Below are 18,336 nucleotides of genomic sequence, written 5' to 3' on the forward strand. Positions count from 1 at the left end.
ATCTCTTCACAGGTGTTCTATGGGATTCAGGTCTGGACTCATTGCTGGCCACTTTAGAAGTCCCCAGTGCTTTCTCTCAAACCATTTTCTAGTGCTTTTTGAAGTGTGTTTTGGGTCATTGTCCTGCTGGAAGACCCATGACCTCTGAGGGAGACCCAACTTTCTCACACTGGGCCCTACATTATGCTGCACAATTTTTTGGTAGTCTTCAGACTTCATAATGCCATGCACACGGTCAAGCAGTCCAGTGCCAGAGGCAGCAAAGCAACCCCAAAACATCAGGGAACCTCCGCCATGTTTGACTGTAGGGACCGTGTTCTTTTCTTTGAAGGCCTCTTTTTTTTCCTGTAAACTCTATGTTGATGCCTTTTCCCAAAAAGCTCTACTTTTGTCTCATCTGACCAGAGAACATTCTTCCAAAACGTTTTTGGCTTTCTCAGGTAAGTTTTGGCAAACTCCAGCCTGGCTTTTTTAGGTCTCTGGGTAAGAAGTGGGGTCTTCCTGGGTATCCTACCATACAGTCCCTTTTCATTCAGACGCTGACGGATAGTACGGGGTGACACTGTTGTACCCTCGGACTGCAGGGCAGCTTGAACTTGTTTGGATGTTAGTTGAGGTTCTTTATCCACCATCCGCACAATCTTGCATTGAAATCTCTCGTCAATTTTTCTTTTCCGTCCACATCTAGGGAGGTTAGCCACAGTGCCATGGGCTTTAAACTTCTTGATGACACTGCGCACGGTAGACACAGGAACATTCAGGTCTTTGGAGATGGACATGAAGCCTTGAGATTGCTCATGCTTCCTCACAATTTTGCTTCTCAAGTTCTCAGACAGTTCTTTGGTCTTCTTTCTTTTCTCCATGCTCAATGTGGTACACACAAGGACACAGGACAGAGGTTGAGTCAACTTTAATCCATTTCAACTGGCTACAAGTGTGATTTAGTTATTGCCACCACCTGTTAGGTGCCTCAGGTAAGTAACAGGTGCTGTTAATTACACAAATTAGAAAAGCATCACATGATTTTTCAAACAGTGCCAATACCCTGTTTCCCCGAAAATAAGTCATCCCCCGAAAGTAAGACATAGCAGAAGTTTTGATGAATTGCCTAATACAAGGCACCTCCCAAAAGTAAGACATCCCTCAATAATAATCTTTCTGCGCAAAGATTGTATGAAGAAAAACATTGCAGCTGGCTGAACACTGTGCGCGATGTTCCATGTGCACAGGTATGCCGTCTGCTGACGCCGCTGCGATACGTTGTATCCACTGTTCCTGCTGCTGTAGGATGAGCTGGGAGTTGCCCGCTGTGCATACACTAAGCATCGTATGTGGCGGGGGGTCCACTCTCCCAGCTCATCCCACAGCAGCAGGAACACTGGATACAACGTACAGTATCAGTGGCCGGCTTTCCTGTGTACACAGAGCACTGCACAGCGTACAGCCGGCTGCAATGTTTTACTTTACACAATCTTTGCGCAGCAAGTGCATCTCAGTGTAGGGCAGTGGTGGCAGCAGCACACAAAACTAAAATAAGACACCCCCTGAAAATAAGACATAGCATATCTTTTGGACAAAAAATTTATATAAGACACTGTCTTATTTTCGGGGAAACACGGTACTTTTGTCCACCCCCTTTTTTATGTTTGCTGTGGAATTATATCCAATTTTCTTTTTGATAATTCTTTTTGTGGTTTTCCATTGAAGACAAATTAAATGAAGATAATAATACCAAAGAATTTGTGATTGCAATCATTTTCTCAAAGAAAATGAGTATTATCTGACAGAATTGCAGGGGCGCCAATACTTTTGGCCAACACTGTATGTACTCCCATCAGGCACAGCACCATGTATATGTACTCCCATCAGGCACAGCACCATGTATGTGTAGCATCATGTTTAAAGAACATTCCAGAAAAAAACACTACTTCTATATCTGCAGATCTAAGAATCCTCTACAATTATCAGACACCATTTAAAATGCCCTTTCTTGGTGCTTTGCTATTGATCCCATGATGCCTTTACATTATCATCTCTCTGTCTGCTGGGGGACAGTATCATTATATTTTTGTCTTTCTATACTCATAGTTAATCCAAGAGACCATAAGTGCACAGTCAGTAAGGCTAAACTGTGATCTCCTTCATCATAACTGTGTGACAAAAAGACAGTTTGCAAATAACTCACAAAGCATAATATAAAAACATTTTCAATTATTTATAGATATCATTTCATCATTGCGCTCTCAAATTCTACTATCCTGTATGTTCACTTACTACCCACTAACATATTTTCACCTATCTGTTTTTTCCAATTCTTAACTTACTTTACAGGCCAAGTTCAAGATGTCTTCAACCCTGTGTTCTGGCCTGAGATTCACTGTAACACCATGACCATCGTAGAAGTGGACAAATATTGGGATTTCCCAAGAACTTTCCTTGGGGGGGACTTCTGGGACTGAGTGATAGATATTTGCCAAATCTTCAACATGCTGGAAGAAACAAGATAAAGTCAATGAATAAATAAGTACACATATTCTCAACACATCCGTAAATGAAACTTCACATTAGAGATAGAGCTTAGAGCTAGCCTCTGGTCCATGACTACAGCCTGGTGTGCAGAGGCCAAGACCATATCTAGGATACTTCGCTTTTACTTCAGTGTAGTGCAAACGCGAATACCCTACAAGATTGGTGTAAAAAGTTACCAGTAAGACTGTCAAATATGTCAAAAATGAGTTATAGTCATTTGTAGGATTTTAATATATTGCGATTTCACCAACAGTAATTGCACCTTATAGAGAAATAAAATAGTGATCAAGAAATAAATTGTTACAAAACCAAAGACTTTAACCAGTGAAGTGTGAACACAACCCATGACTCCTTACATGTTATTTTGTTTTCAACTACGCATTCATCTTGTAAGAAATCTTCAGGTAGAAATCGATTGATAGCGATCACAAAGTGTTTGTATATGCACTAACTACATTTCAAGCTATTCAATATCTAAAATATTTGATAATATTGCACCAATATCATCACATTAGCATCAATGTAATCTTTCTGAAATGCATGTTAAGCTATGGGCAGAAGCCGCTTACATATTTTTAGCCACTAGAGGTCACTGTGGACTATCTGTTGGATGGTGTTTATGTAACACAAAAAAAAATTGTATTTATATAAATCGATAAGTTCTTTTGTAGGTTTTGTAACACAATGTACCCACAAATCTTTCAATGTCCAGCCAATTCAGAAGCCTCATTTCCGAACCTAGTAAGCAATACAGTTGATGATGAGTTTCCCACTGTGCTGTGTACTAGTGTAGCAAACAAGTGTGAACAGGGTGAAAGCCACTGCTTATCATAGCGAAATCTCCTTTATATTCCAGTATAATGAGTCAAAACCTACAAAAACAGCATCTGTCTGTTGTGGCTTTGAGCTCATGGTGTGAAATTAGATGATGTGAGCGTATTCTATGTGCAGCATTTCCAAATATGTTTGCCACCATATAACTGGAAATAATGGGATATTAATAATAATAATAGCTTAAATAAGGAACAATGTATCATATAAGAAAGGTGAGCCAAACATTAGAACGTCAAAAAGGAATCAGAACCGGTCACATAAATGCCATTAAAATAATCCGACAATAAAATCTCAGCAGACAAATCCATGTGACACATACAAAGCTGCCCAGCTTCCCAGCAACGACACAAGCTATTCAGAACACTGTGCACCATTAGAAGCTGCGTCTCTTTTTTTCCAAGGAGAACTAGGCTGTTTTTATCAAAACGACCCACACACTAGAATTACTTGATAATACTGCTCATCTGGGGGCGGAAAAACAAGAGGAAGTCAACAGCACAGACTGCCAATGATGAACGCAATAGAACGTACCAAGGCTGTATCATCTGTTAGGTGCACAAATGGTAGCATTATAATTATTATACTTATCTTTTCCATAGTGCTGACATATTCCACATTGCTACATACAAAACTCATTTACTTGCAGAGCTATTGGTTAGTCGAACTTAATTTTAAACATATATACATACAAGCATATGGAAAATTTCAAAGGAAACTAAGCAACCCGATTCTGTTTTTAGATTGTAGGCGTAGAGGTCACCCATATATATTCTTGGAATGCCTTGACTAATGCTGGATATGATTGTTGCCACTATATAATGGTAATAGCAGTCAGAAGTCTAGGAGTCCAGAATGATGTCAGGAAGGAGAGACAAGGATCGAATAAGTTGGACCTTTGCCTGTAAATTCCATTCCAAAAGAATCTGGTCACCACTGATCCCTCTTTACCAAGCATATCATAGGTAGGAAAAACACCTTTGGGCTGAACAATTCTGTGGCTGACCGTTACCTTATTATTATGTACACCTTAAAAGCATGGTCTACTCAAGATAACTCTTGCCTTTGTGCCCTATCCCCCTCCCAAAAACCCCACCTCCCCAATATTAGCCAGAGCAAATAGCCATTGTTGGCATAGCCATGTAATATGGGCACAAAGAGAAGTAAATTCCACTGCCACAAATGTTGATCCATAGCTTTTAACTTCCTGTCTGAAAAAAAGGATTGCCCTACTGTCAGAGGCATAGCTAACAGGGGGCGGCCCACTGACTCTGTGGGGCCCACCCCGGGGCCGCCATTAATAAATCCTTTATTTCTAACTAGATCAGACGCTGCAGACTTACCAGTCTTGTAAACCACAAGCCAATACAAGCCTGCGGTTTACAAGACCCCGAGACCACAGATGGATGTCTGCTTTACCGCACAGGCGGCAGCACGATGACGTCATAACATCACGCCGACGACACTCAGATACAGACGTCCGGTGGACAGTGAGAAGGCGGCGGCTCCATCCATCTAAGGATCGTAGATCGGGGAGTATAAGATTTTATTTTTTTATTTTGTGGGTATATTAATAGTATAGGAGGAGGGGGAATTATAACTATAAGGAAGGAGGTATTAGGGGGCATTATGGGTATTATAAATACAAGGGGGAAGGTTATTTATATTAGGGGGCATCATTTTTATTAGGCATTATGAACATAAGGGGGTGGTCATTTATATAAGGGGTCATTAGGGGCTCAGTATGTATGTCAGGGGGAATCAGGGGCATAACTAAGTGTTAATTTAACTAAAGTGCCACTTGGGCTTTATTAAGACTAAGGCCCCATGTAGTGGGCTGCATAAAACCTCGACGGTAACATTGTGGTTTTTCCTGCAGCGCTTTTCACAGAAGGTCCACAGAGGTTTTTATTGTGGAATTTCTGTTTTCAATACATCTATATGGAAACCACCAGCGCTTCCACAGGTACAATTGACATTCTTCAATTTCCAAAACTGCAGCAGTTTTGGAAATCGCATTTCGTCTGCTGCATGTATTTTTCTGCAATGTGTGGACGGGATTTGCTAGAATGCCACATTTTTTTTCGCCATGTGGGCTCCTAACCCATCCCCACTTTGCAGTAAAATATGCACAACAGAGATGCTGCGATTTCCAAAACAGTTGTGGTCCTGGAAATCTCAGCATGTCAATTATACCTAAGGAAACAGCAGTTTCCCTATAGATATAATTGAAGCAGAAGTACGCAGAGGAAACCTCTGCAAACTTTCAGTGTAAAGCGCTGCAGGAAGAACCACGATGCATCACCACCATGGTTCTTTCTGTAGCTTTTTTTTTGCTGCAGGACGCCACATGGAACCTTAGCCTTAAAGAGGACCTTTCACCACTTTTGGGCACATGCAGTGTTATATACTGCTGGAAAGCTGACAGTGCGCTGAATTCAGCGCACTGTCGGCTTTCCCGATCTGTGCCCGCTGTAAAGAGCTTACGGTGCCGGTACCGTAGTGCTCTATGGTCAGAAGGGCGTTTCTAACCATTAGCCAGAGACGTCCTTCTGCCTCGCGGCGCCTATCGCGCTGTGCTGTGGAGCGGGGAGGAACGCCCCCTCCCTCTCCTGATAATGCTCGTCTATGGACGACCTGTGTGAGCAGAGGGAGGGGGCGTTCCTCCCGGCTCCACAGCACAGCGCGATAGGCGCCGCGAGGCAGAAGGACGTCTCTGGCTAATGGTCAGAAACGCCCTTCTGACCATAGACCACTACGGTACCGGCACCGTAAGCTCTTTACAGCGGGCACAGATCGGGAAAGCCGACAGTGCGCTGAATTCAGCGCACTGTCAGCTTTCCAGCAGTATATAACACTGCATGTGCCCAAAAGTGGTGAAAGGTCCTCTTTAAGGAGTTTTCCAGTGTATTTTTATTGATGATCTCATCTCAGAATTAATCATCAATAAGAGATCAGTGACTCCCCACTGACCAGCTGTATGAAGGGGCTATGGTGCCTGTGTATATCACACGCTGTCTGTTTATAGTGCCCGTGTGATGTAATTACAGTCTTGTCACATAGACGTGTATCGGGCGAGGCTGTAGTTACATTACATGAACACTCTGAATGAATCATGGTACCTGTGTAAGCTCCATGACCGCCTTTCTTTTTACACAGTGTCATTCATTTCAAATAGCTGATCCTGGGGGTCCCAGGTATTGGAACCTCAATAACTTTTTTTTACTTTTTTTAAAAACTTTAAATTAGAATACACCTGGGCATTACTAATAAGGGGCGCTATTTACAGGGGGTGCAAAGGGAAGTTATTAAATTAAAATACACTTGGGGGTATTATTCATTATGGGGGGGGTTATATTATATATTTTATAATTGGGGTAGCATTAGGATGGGTGTGCAAGTGAGGACAATGTGAGTCAGGTACCTGGAAAAGTAAGGAGCCAAAGAAGTCTGTGCTGCAAACTTTACAGGGACTGGAAGAAGTGGTCATCAAATGGAAATGTGAATGATTAGTCAGAGACGTAACCTGAAAGTCACAAAATGTTACTTCACTGTATTCAACTTAATTGTCTGCAGAGCTCTGCGTAGAGCTGATATATACCACTATACGCTCACTGTATACTGATAGTATCGGTATACAAACATGTCTAAGTTGGGGGCCCAATTGGACATGTTCACCCTTGTGCTGAATCTCTAGCTATGCCCCTGCCTACTGTATATGAACAACTTCTTTAAGATGATCCATGTACAAGGCTTGACACGAGAACAGAGCAGAAAATATTAGGAATGGTTTCTTTATTGTAAGTTTGGGATAAAATAATGATCATAAGGAATTATTACTTGAACTGTGGTTTGCACATCCCTGTTAAAGCAAATAAATTCCTTACAAGACGCCCATGACATTGATCTAACTAGTTGACAATAAGCACTTTTATTCATACAATTGCAAGGAAACATATTATTATACTATTCCTGACATTATTTTGAAACTGTGGTTAAAAAGCCATCATTTTATGCAATCTTTCCTTCTGCAGAAACCAAGCCACATGATGTAAAGTATTTATAGCATACCCACTATGACTAATATCACAAGCCTTTCCCGCCCATTTTATATGAATATCCCAAAATGCAGCTTTCAGCAATGTCATCTCTCCTTCAACTGCCACTGCCTCAAACAAGCCATAAGCTTCAGCCATATCCTCCAATATGTGAAAGAATTTGGTCTCCGGTTACTGGTTGAGCTTTCTATGCTGACATGCTCCATATTCATACCACATCAAAATGTCAATAGTAGCGCATGCAATTCTAAGTGCAATGACTTCTCAGGGCACTTATAACAGAGACTATGGGACGTTTACTATACAGTGCCACATTATCCCCTGGTGGGGAGTTTCGGTATTACATTTTTTTTTTCATGCCGTCCGTTTCCCCATGCCTTGATTAGCACACATACAAATTTTCAGGCAATTCCGTCCATTGGTTCAGCCTGCACACGACTCCAAACACCTGAGGTTATTTTATGGCCACCCTGTACTATTAAATTGCATGGCCTGGAACAGAACAACCAGGCCAAGAATGTGCCATATAAGAGAATAGCCTGGAGAAAACCAGCCAGGTAGGGAATGCCTAAACTCAAATAGCCTAAGCAGATACTGTAGCCGACAGTATCGCCATACTGCGTACTGCAGCTGAACAGCCAGTTAAGTTAATATTACTTGGTCTGTCTACTGCCTATGACTAATCTTGTATTAAAGTGTAAGTACCTTGCCATTGCAACTAAAGTTCAAGTTTCTGTACCTCCTTGCAATTGAGAAACAAGTAAAATTTACTGCACCAACTATGTTTGTTCTTAGTTTACTAATGACAAAAACACTGCCATGAAATCAAAGTTGTCTAACAGTTTAGTTACTCTTTAATTGCTTTTGTATATAAAATTCTAACAATATGGAAAAATATTGCACTACTTCATGTAATCATGTAAAAAAAAAAGTTAAAAATTGACTAAAAGATAGAAAGATGGCATTTCTAATTGTGTAAGCTAAATGCTGTGCATCAAGATAATAATAATATTCCAAATGGTCCAGAATATATATATATATATATATATATATATATATATATATATATATATATATGCACAATAACAGAGCTCACAACATACACAAACCCCGAGCTGCAGCAGGCGTGGTTTACAATGCTGTGTCAACTAGCTTCACTGCGTTATGACAGCTGCTTTAGTACTAATCCCCCCTCTCACAGACACAAGTTTGCACAGAGAATAGTTTTCTATTGCAGACTAGCAATCCAGAACAAATGCGGTATGCTGGTTATTTCTGGCAGTTCTAAGTACAAAGCCACCCTTTTAGTCTAGGGGGATCTCGCCGTCTACTCGTGGTAATCAGGGTAGCTTACTTTAACTCACACTGTCAAGCCAAACCCAATCTGCTGAAAAATGTTGGCCTGGTTTAACAGCTTGCTTCCAAGGAATTTTGGAAAGGAAGACCCTATATAATAGCATTAGTTTCACAGGCTAATAAGCACTATTAGCCTGGCTGCGGCTCTTAATTTCATGCCATTTACTGATCAGTGATCTATTATAGAGACTTTAGATGTGGAAGAGCCTTAATTATGGTTCTGACACAGAACACCTAAAACAAATCTAATATTTTCCATCAGGACACAATTATATGAAATATCCAAAAAATGTTAAGTTTTAGATATAAGGCAGCCAGGCAGAGAGGAACAATTACGTTTAATGATTAGATAAGTTGTAGCTAACAGGCCTTAAAGGGGTCATCCACTAATAACACAGGAAACACTTTACTCAGTCATCTAAATCAGTAAATGAAAATGGTCACGCATGCGCCTCACTATGTGAGTTACATGAGACCAGGTTTTCAGAATACATCACTTCACTGGTCAATAATCCCTGCATCATGTTATTAGGCTTATTGAAAAAAGACATGCATGATGTTTAAGGCGGCTGTCCTAACAGGCAGCAAACAGAGGCACCGTTTTCCTAATTACATCCTGGGAAACAGATTTGCATATATTTCCCATAATCCCCCAGCGGAGCGAAAATGCCTTGTAAGTCTCCATAAGCATGTAAAGGTGCCCACTCCCTAAGGAGTATTATTATCCCCTGACCCCGGTCTAGTCTCTCACCCAGCCAAACTAGTAACCCTACGCTGTGCTGATGAGATCTAACAGATCGAAACAGCACTGTCCACAGATGGGAATCTGTTACTTTTGGAATAGAAATACTAGTTTGGCAATAATCCCCGCATCATGTTATTAGGCTTATTGAAAAAAGTCATGCATGATGTTTAAGGGTGCTATCCTAACAGGCAGTGAACAGAGGCACTGTTTTCCTAATTACATACTGGAAAACAGATTTGCATATATTTCCCATGGTCCCAAAGAAGTGAGTGATGGACACACGTGCTCTACACAGCTTTTTCGGGGATCTGACCACTCAAACTCGAAATGAGGCTATGCTAACTTTATATTTTTGAGCTGTGGACTTTTTGTGTTTTTTCAATATGCTAACTGAATGATAGTTTCATACATACACTTTTCTCTCTACAATATGTACACTGAAAGAGCTGAAGTAGCAACTAAGGTGGTAGGACCCCATCTTTTGAGGATCCAGTTTATTTCAAAACAAACTGTTTCCAACGAAATATACTGGATATGGATACAGCCTAAAAGTCTGATAAATGCACGTCTCTGGGACCTACACCTATCTCTATGTTTGGATTGGCCCTTGGGGAAACGGTGAATCCCCCATTGGGCCCTGTGCCTTTAGGAGGCCCTGCCGGACCCCCACTGTTTTTTTTAATAGGGAGTGGAGGTGCAGTAACAGCCCCTATTTACTTACCTCTACCCACTCCTTGCCAGGGGGCCCCCAGTATGCTGCACTTTACGTCATCATGACGTGATGTACAGTGCACAGAGCCCAGGCTGAAGAGGGAAGAAATGAGGCCTCGAGCAGGAATGGGGAGAGGTAAGGGATGCAGCCAGGTTCTCCTCGGTTTTGAGATGCGGTTTTTATAATCGGATTGTAAAACCAGGGAGAAGTAGCGCCACTGACACGATTCTGCAACTAGTAGAGCAGAAAGTTACAGGCTTCCTGCTCTACCACTCTTAGGCTTGCCACATAGAGCCAGTGGCCTACAAGCTAAGCCACAATACTTACCTGACTGCTCCGGCACTTCCTGCTTCTTCCTGCTCTGGGCACACAACATCACAACAGTGCGCCCCAGCAAGGAGCAGCGGGACTGTGGAGCAGACAGGTGACTACTTATCTAATGCTGTCATGGGGATGGGGGGGGGGGACCAGTGAAAGGGTCACTGTATTTAAAAATTGAATCCTTCACTATCCCCCCCTCCTCCATACAGTGACTCCTTCACTATTCCCCTGCACTGTATGGGGACCATTGATGGGGCCCATTATATTGTGGAGGAAGGAGAGGGAGGGGTCAGTGATGGAGGCCAATAGCCTGGAGGACATCAAAAGTTGTTGTTTTTTTGGGGTTTTTTTTTTTTAATTAGGACAAGGGAGGTGCAAAAAAAACAAAAAAAACAACAAATCCTAACTTTCTCTCCCGTTCCCATTGTCTCCCAGTGCAGTTTGGTCCTCCACTGTTGTTTTCTTTCAGAAGTTCCCTCTGCATGTGACTACCTGTGATGCCACGTGACCCCTGAGGCCAATCAAAAAATAATTTAAAAAACCCCCTGAACAACCGCTTTAATATGCCCCACACAGTTTAATGACCCCCCCCCCCTCCCACAGGATGTTAGCTCCCATCACTGCCCCCACAATATAATGCATACAGTATTGGGGACCAGTGAAGAGGCCATAAAAAAATGTGGCTCAGACAACTTCCTTAAAGAGGTTGTTCATAAATTGGAGCAAACACTTTGGCTGCCAGGGAGGTTTAATTTTTTTTTTCTTTTTTAAAAGCATACTCACCTGTCCCCAGTACCCCGCTGTCCTCCCGCCTGGGTCTGTTTGGTCTCATGGCAGCGCCTCATTTCAGACAATCCTGTACCTAATTCGTCTTAGCAGTCACAAGATGTGCAGGATTGCCAGCAAGAAGGCGCCAACACGAAACTTACATGGCAGCGGACAATGGAATGCCAGTGACAGGTGAGCATGCTTTTTTAATGTTTTTATTTTTCTTTGACATCTCCCACCCTCCACATGGTTTGTTTTATTGCCATAACAACATGTTTAAAGGATTTAAGTATCTTTCTAATATTGATGGCTTGTCACTAGGATAGGCCATCAATATCACAGCTTCTCCAGAACAGAGTGGCTACAGGTAATGATTAGAGATGAGTGAACACTGTTCGGATCAGCCGAACCAAACAGCACGCTCCCATATAAATGAATGGAAGCACCTGTGATGCCGGCCGGCCGCCGGCAAAGTCAGCAGCACAGGTGCTTCCATTCATTTCTATGGGAGCGTGCTGTTCGGATCGGCTGATCCAAACAGTGTTCGCTCATATCTAGTAATGATGACAATTCTAGGAGCCACGCTGTTCACTTACCATACAGGATGTAGCAGTGGGTTGATGTAGTGCAGTGGTGCACATCATACAGTGAGTGAGCAGCATGGCTCACGATATGTACCTTTAGGGCTATTTCACACGTAAAAACCGCCTGGCTTATTTTGGTTCTGAAAAAAAACGCTTCCTAATTAGAAAGTGTTTTTTTGACCTTGAGGCGTTTTTCGGAGTGTACTAAACATACATGAAAACCATTGATCATTACTCTAGGATTATAAGATGATGGACCCATGTCCATTGTGAAATGCATCAGCTATGTAATAATGTAGGTAAACTTTCTTATTTCATTTAGGTTCTCCTTTAAGACTAGACCCCTAGACATCTCCTATTAGCACTGCAGATGCCCAAGCATTGTTGCAATTCAGCAGGCAAAATTTTTTTTCTAAATGCTCTTGACGTTAATACAGATTAATAAAGAGAACATAAAACCTTTAGTTAGACTGCAGCCCAGGACATTGTTATGAAGCAGTCAACAAGCTTGAACAGTTTTACATCAATGCCCAAAAAGAGATTTAAGAGAAAAAACTGAAGAACGTGACCAGAAATACAGGCTGTTTTCAGTCGAGATTTATTTCTCAGACATCCTATAAAAGGCTTCTGACTGTAACACTGAACACATGGTGCTTTCAGTTACATGATGTAATGGACATTCCTGACATAACACTGATGGTTTTTGTGCCCTCAAAGCACAAAATATGTCTCTTGTCTATTCCACCCAAAAATGAAATTGAAAAATACCTGTTTTCACTATTCTCAGTTAAGGGTGCATTTACACTAAGTATACACTGAGCTGATTCTGAACGTAAAACACATTCAGAATCAGCGCGTACATAGCCAGCATACGAGCGCTCCCCATTGAAATGAATGGGCTGCTTTTTTCCCTATTGGTTTCAATGTGATACGCGCTACTATGTACAGTAAATATATATTACATTACACAGGTTTGAATAGAAAAACATAAAATTACAAACCCAGGACACAGAGTAGGATTGCATTAAACTCAACACTTATCTCTGTGACATAACATACACTGACCCAACACATGTTTGAACCCTTATCAACAAAATTCTATTAACTGGCTTGATAACAGCAGGAGATAAAGAGAGCTCAGTCCCACTCCCCTACAGAGAGCAGTGAGTTATATCATCCATCCTATAATTCCAGATAACTAGAGATAGCAGGCTGGATTCCTTGACAACATTATGTAAACAATTGGAAGAATAACCTCACATAGCAGGTAAACAAAGAAACATTTCTAAAGCAATTTATTAAGGTAAACTCTTGAATTTACATAAGCTAGCAGTTTAAATATGATTCTTGAGAAAAGAATACCCCTATAGGGCTAGTTCACATGGAGTTTTTTGGCAGTAGATTTAGACGCGGAATCTGCCTCAAAATCCGCTGCCAAAAAACGGCTCCCATTGAAGTCAATGGGAACTTCTCGCTTCTTTTTTCCGCTAGCTAGTAGCAGAAGAAGGACCATCCTCAGAACATTCCACATGGCTTCCACTGTATTCCTTTTTACCTCCTTACATCTGACATACTGATGAAGGTCCATGGGACCGAAACGGTTTTTGATGGATGCTTAAAATTGTGGATACAATAAATCTATCATGTTTGGAAGTCAACTTTGAGCGCCAGAAATTTCTTACCTTTAGCTCCCCAGCTTTTGTAAGACTACAACTTCTAGTATATTTTCACAGTCTACAGCTCTTAGAACATGCTCACAACAACTTGAGAAACAGATAAAATACCAATGTATTGCCAACCATGTCTAGCAGGTCCAGCCAATTGGTGAGGACCATTTAGTTGTAACATTTTGTTTATCAATGCATGTTTTTGATGACATATAGCATCAATAGATACTGTATTACCGAAGTGCATCTTTTGACTGTCTTGTAGCTATTAGAGTATGGCTGGAGTATAATCTGCTTTTTGCATTGAATTGACCCATTCAGGATTTACAAACCACTATTAGTAGTAAGTTATTTATTAGCAATATCTAATAATCAATAGTATTTAAATCAATATTATTTATCAGTATTAATATATGTAAACAGTTATGAGAGCCCATACAATCTATGCATTATGAAATATTGGATCAGCATACAATAGTCCTCAACCTCCAGTTTTCTTGCATTCCACATTGTGTCAGCTGCTCAAAATCTGGGCCCAACTGTTGTTCTGAACACTGTGTACAATACAATTAATTCCATCGGAATATTTTATTCAACAGATTTCCTGGAAGAGCATTACTCACAGATTTCATTATGATAACAATATATTTCATGCAGACATCTTTGCCTGAGGATGAAATTTATACATTTTGCCATGACTGTAAAAAGCTTAGTTCACACTCCTCCGTACATTAGATATAGCAATAATATACATTACGAGGATTATCTTCATTACGCCACTCTTAAAAGGTGAGCCAATGGGTTTGTAAAATCAGCCCTATCGTGTAATACCAACAATTACACATTTATGAATTATGAGAAGTCTATGCAATGGCTGTAGGCTATGTTTTTACATTGAAAACATTATTGGTATTTAAGACATTTTCCAATTATTGACATAAGTTCTCATGTAATTACATGATATTTAGAGATTAACTGTATTTCTAGGATTAAAAATAATTGGAATGCAATTATGTAACACCATATTACAGTGTGGGAAAATTCTCCTTTGGATTGCTACTTAATATCTGTATCAGAAGTTCTATCAGGAGGCTCTACCAGATTTTATTGAAGATGAAAGAGCTTCATAGGGACAACATATAGTCATGGGGGATTCTGTGACGCAGGCTATACCACAAAAGAAGACGTCGTTACTATATGAGGGCACTGACAGTGGATGGGAATGAGGGGCAGTTTGTGTGCACAGACATGTTAACAAGTCTTCGTGGTTATCTGGGTCCAGATAGATTTTCCAACAATTACTGTGCTACACACATATCCTTTCACAGAAACATTATTTTTTTCCCAAGATTTTCACAAAGCAATAACAAACTCGACATATACGGAAATTAGTTTAGCACCTTTGATAAGCAGGCAATACCACGTACAGTATACCACGAAAGCAACATATGCATTGCTATGCAATGCTTTGAAGCTTATACAAAAAGAAAAGGGGATACAGCTTAGGTTATCCATGTTCCTATATCAGTATTCTTTTGGCTGTGTAACTCTACACAGGGATCCCTGGTGTGTAATGACAACTGTGGTAGGAAAATAAGTAATTGGACGAAGACCTCACAGTCATGTCACCCTGTAAAAAAGGGTGTAAGAGAATATTAAAAGGCTTCTCTGAGGAATGTTTTAATACCAGGGGTTTCCCTGCTAGTTCCAACCCCAAGTCTCATGATTGAAACCATCACTTGGACCCCCGTTCGCTCTGCCTCCTCTCTCCATTCTAATGTTTACAGCTGACTTTAGTATTATAATCATGTATTTAGCAAGGTAACTACCGGTGAACACAGGAGAGGAAGGAGGAGGTGGAGTGACGTGTAGGCCGGGTGCTGGTTCCACTCACATGACCCTGGGACGGCACCAGACTTAAAACTCCTGAAACTTGTGGTTCTTCACAAATAGACAAAGTAAGAATTGAAACACTTCCTAGAGAACCCCTTTAAAAGCTGGGTCTTCACAGATCATGATGTGTGACCATACGAGCCAGCAACATCAAAGGAGTTCCATATTAACTTTTGGTATGAGACCCTCTGCTTATCATGTGTCCCTGGTATTAGATATGTGTTAAATGCCATGGCTATAGTTATTTCAGGTACTGTTTCGCTTAGGCTTACCTCATTGGAGTCACTCTGATTTGGTGGAATCGGTGTTCCAGGACCTGTCTGGCTCCCATTAGTTTCGAAAATCTAGACATAAGCAAAGGACTTGTGTAAGCATGGAAATGGAAAATACACATGAGTAACATATACATATTTCTGCATTATATATGCCATTGCTAATTATAGAAGTGATTATACACACACACACACACACACACACACACACACACACACATATTGGATAATCTTTTAGGCCAAGACCCCATGTTGGAGATAAGCTCCTTTTTTTTGTTGCAGATTGTGCTGTGTTTTTTGGTCACGAAAGGCTTGATAAGGAATAGGAAATATAATACACTTTTCCCTTCTGTTAAATCCACTCCTGGTTCTGGCTAAAGAAAAATTCTGCAAAATATGCAACATAAAAAGCATCTTTTCCTCAATATGAGGTCTTAGACTTACAGTGTTTTTAACCTTCCTCTACATCAACCATGCAAGTAACAAAGTTGAATCTGGAAACAATTTTATTGACCTCATTACTATGATATTGTCTGATTATTTTACCTGAGTTATTGAGGGTCGCTTCTCTTTCCCCCTCCTTGCCAGAGTATCCAGTCCTTTAAGGGAAGAGAACAAACTTTTCTTGATCTGTACTTTATGCGACAGAGAAAATGTCCGTTTGCGGAAAGCAGACTCATCTCGAGAGCAGATCTAGATGAAAATTCATAGGACACAAAAAAGTTCAGCTAAAAAACAAGCAATAAATCTACCAACGTAGCAAACATATGCATCTTGTTTGGCACCCATACATTACATACTGCAGTCAATCGATTATACAAAGTCTAGATTACAATTTGGCACTGTATTTACCCTAACAGAAGAAATTTGTATTATCCTTGGATAGGAAGTTCCCAACACTGTGAAAAACAAACTGAGGATGACCTTTTCAGTGTTTATTCCATGCAGATGAAGAAAAAGCTGACATAGTAGTATAATCTGTACTCTGAAACAATAAAGTGCACATGCTGAATGAATGGTTTTAAACCAGTTGTTCATTCTCATCTCTTTCTGTCCCATCTAGCTTATCTATTAGATGTAATGCAAACTAAGTATTCTGCAAACATCCACTTTGTAGAAGCCTCTTCCATATGCATAAGGTAGTTATGCTACTCTAGGACTGCATCTTAAGACCAAAGAAACATCAGCAAGCACTGAACAGGCGCTTATTATAACTAGTAATGTTGCGTGTCCACTAAGATCTGCGCCCACACTCTCTGTAAATGTTATTAGACATGTATATGATCACATTCGGTGGCTGCAGTATGACGAATAATGGTGGTTGGCTCTATTCTGTCTGTGGCGCTTCATAAACTTCTTTCCATGAACACAGAACAACTTACCAATGCATGGAAAGAGGAGACTGAAAATATACCAAGCCTTCCCAATGCCAGTTTTGATGGTCTTCCAGCGGCTGCTAGTAAACTTTTTGGGTTTGGCAGTTCCCCTCCTTGAAGACTGGATAAATAGCAGCGTGTACGGAAGAGATCCATATTAAACTTTTCCAAATTTTGTTCCCACTGTTGAATCTGTAAGAAAGTTTTAGCTTAGTGAGCAAAGCCAGATTTTCATATGTTTATAAAATCAGTGTCAAACCTCAAGGAGTTGTTATGAAATGCATCCTACAATGGGGACCTGTTCATACCGGCTGTAATACTGCAGTATGTATATGCACAGCTTCTGTGATTATATACTGTATTAGGGGACATGGCATGCACCTGTAAACAGAAAAACTAAAGAACTATTTTATATGTATCAAAACACCTCATGACATCTTACATTATACCAGACGTTATATATAGTCCACAATGCAGAAAGCTTTTGGTTTGTCAGCACCTATATAATTTATTCTTGATGGAACTGAATCATTTTTCACACCATTTCACAATTCTGTTTTGTGAAACCCCGACGTATATTGGAAATACAGCGGCCAAAAGAAAACTAATAATACAGAAGGAACTGTGACCTTGGTGCCATATTAAAGCTAAGAATATTATCTTCATACATACTTCTAGTGAAACCAATGTACAGATTTATCTCTCAATGAGAAACAAGGGAACGAGTAAAAGCAAAATTTGTATATTACAAAATGAGTTAATGTGTTAAAGCAATATACTGTATATACTCGAGTATAAGCTGAATTTTTCAGCACAGTTATTGTGCTGAAAAAGCTCCCCTTGGAGTCAGCAAAAAAAAAAAAATTATATATTTTTTTATTTTTTTTTTAGGGGGGGGGGCTCTATGACCAGCCGCAATATCAATGTATAGAATCTCCCATAAAATAGTGGGGGGGGGGGGGGAGAAGCTTTAGAAAAATAAATAAATAAATAAATAAAAGTTCTAAATCACTCCTTTCCCTAGAATACATACAAAAGTAGAAAATGACTGTGAAACACATACACATTAGGTATCCCTGTGTCTGACAGTGCCTGGTCTACTGAATATAGGGTATCTGCAGTGCTCCTCTTCCGTCGGGAAGGGGTTAATAGGAGCACTGCAGATCCCCTATATTCAGCCAGGCTGAATTCCAAATGGGGGGAAAAAACCCAGTCCTCAAGCTC

General features: G+C 40.5%; 1 protein-coding gene across 1 annotated transcript in view; it reads right to left on the reverse strand.

The window, feature by feature from the left end:
* Positions 1–18,336, reverse strand: part of TIAM2 (TIAM Rac1 associated GEF 2) — a 190,383-nt gene that overhangs the window by 66,939 nt on the left and 105,108 nt on the right. The window contains exons 8-11 of the mRNA XM_075267751.1: positions 17,119–17,304; positions 16,283–16,429; positions 15,737–15,808; positions 2,325–2,489 (exon numbers count right to left, since the gene is read on the reverse strand). Coding sequence (XP_075123852.1) covers positions 2,325–2,489; positions 15,737–15,808; positions 16,283–16,429; positions 17,119–17,304 — 570 coding nt within the window. The remainder of the gene's footprint in view (positions 1–2,324; positions 2,490–15,736; positions 15,809–16,282; positions 16,430–17,118; positions 17,305–18,336) is intronic.

This window comes from Leptodactylus fuscus, chromosome 3 (genome assembly GCF_031893055.1).
Source record: "Leptodactylus fuscus isolate aLepFus1 chromosome 3, aLepFus1.hap2, whole genome shotgun sequence".
In the NCBI taxonomy this organism is placed as follows: Eukaryota; Metazoa; Chordata; class Amphibia; order Anura; family Leptodactylidae; genus Leptodactylus; species Leptodactylus fuscus.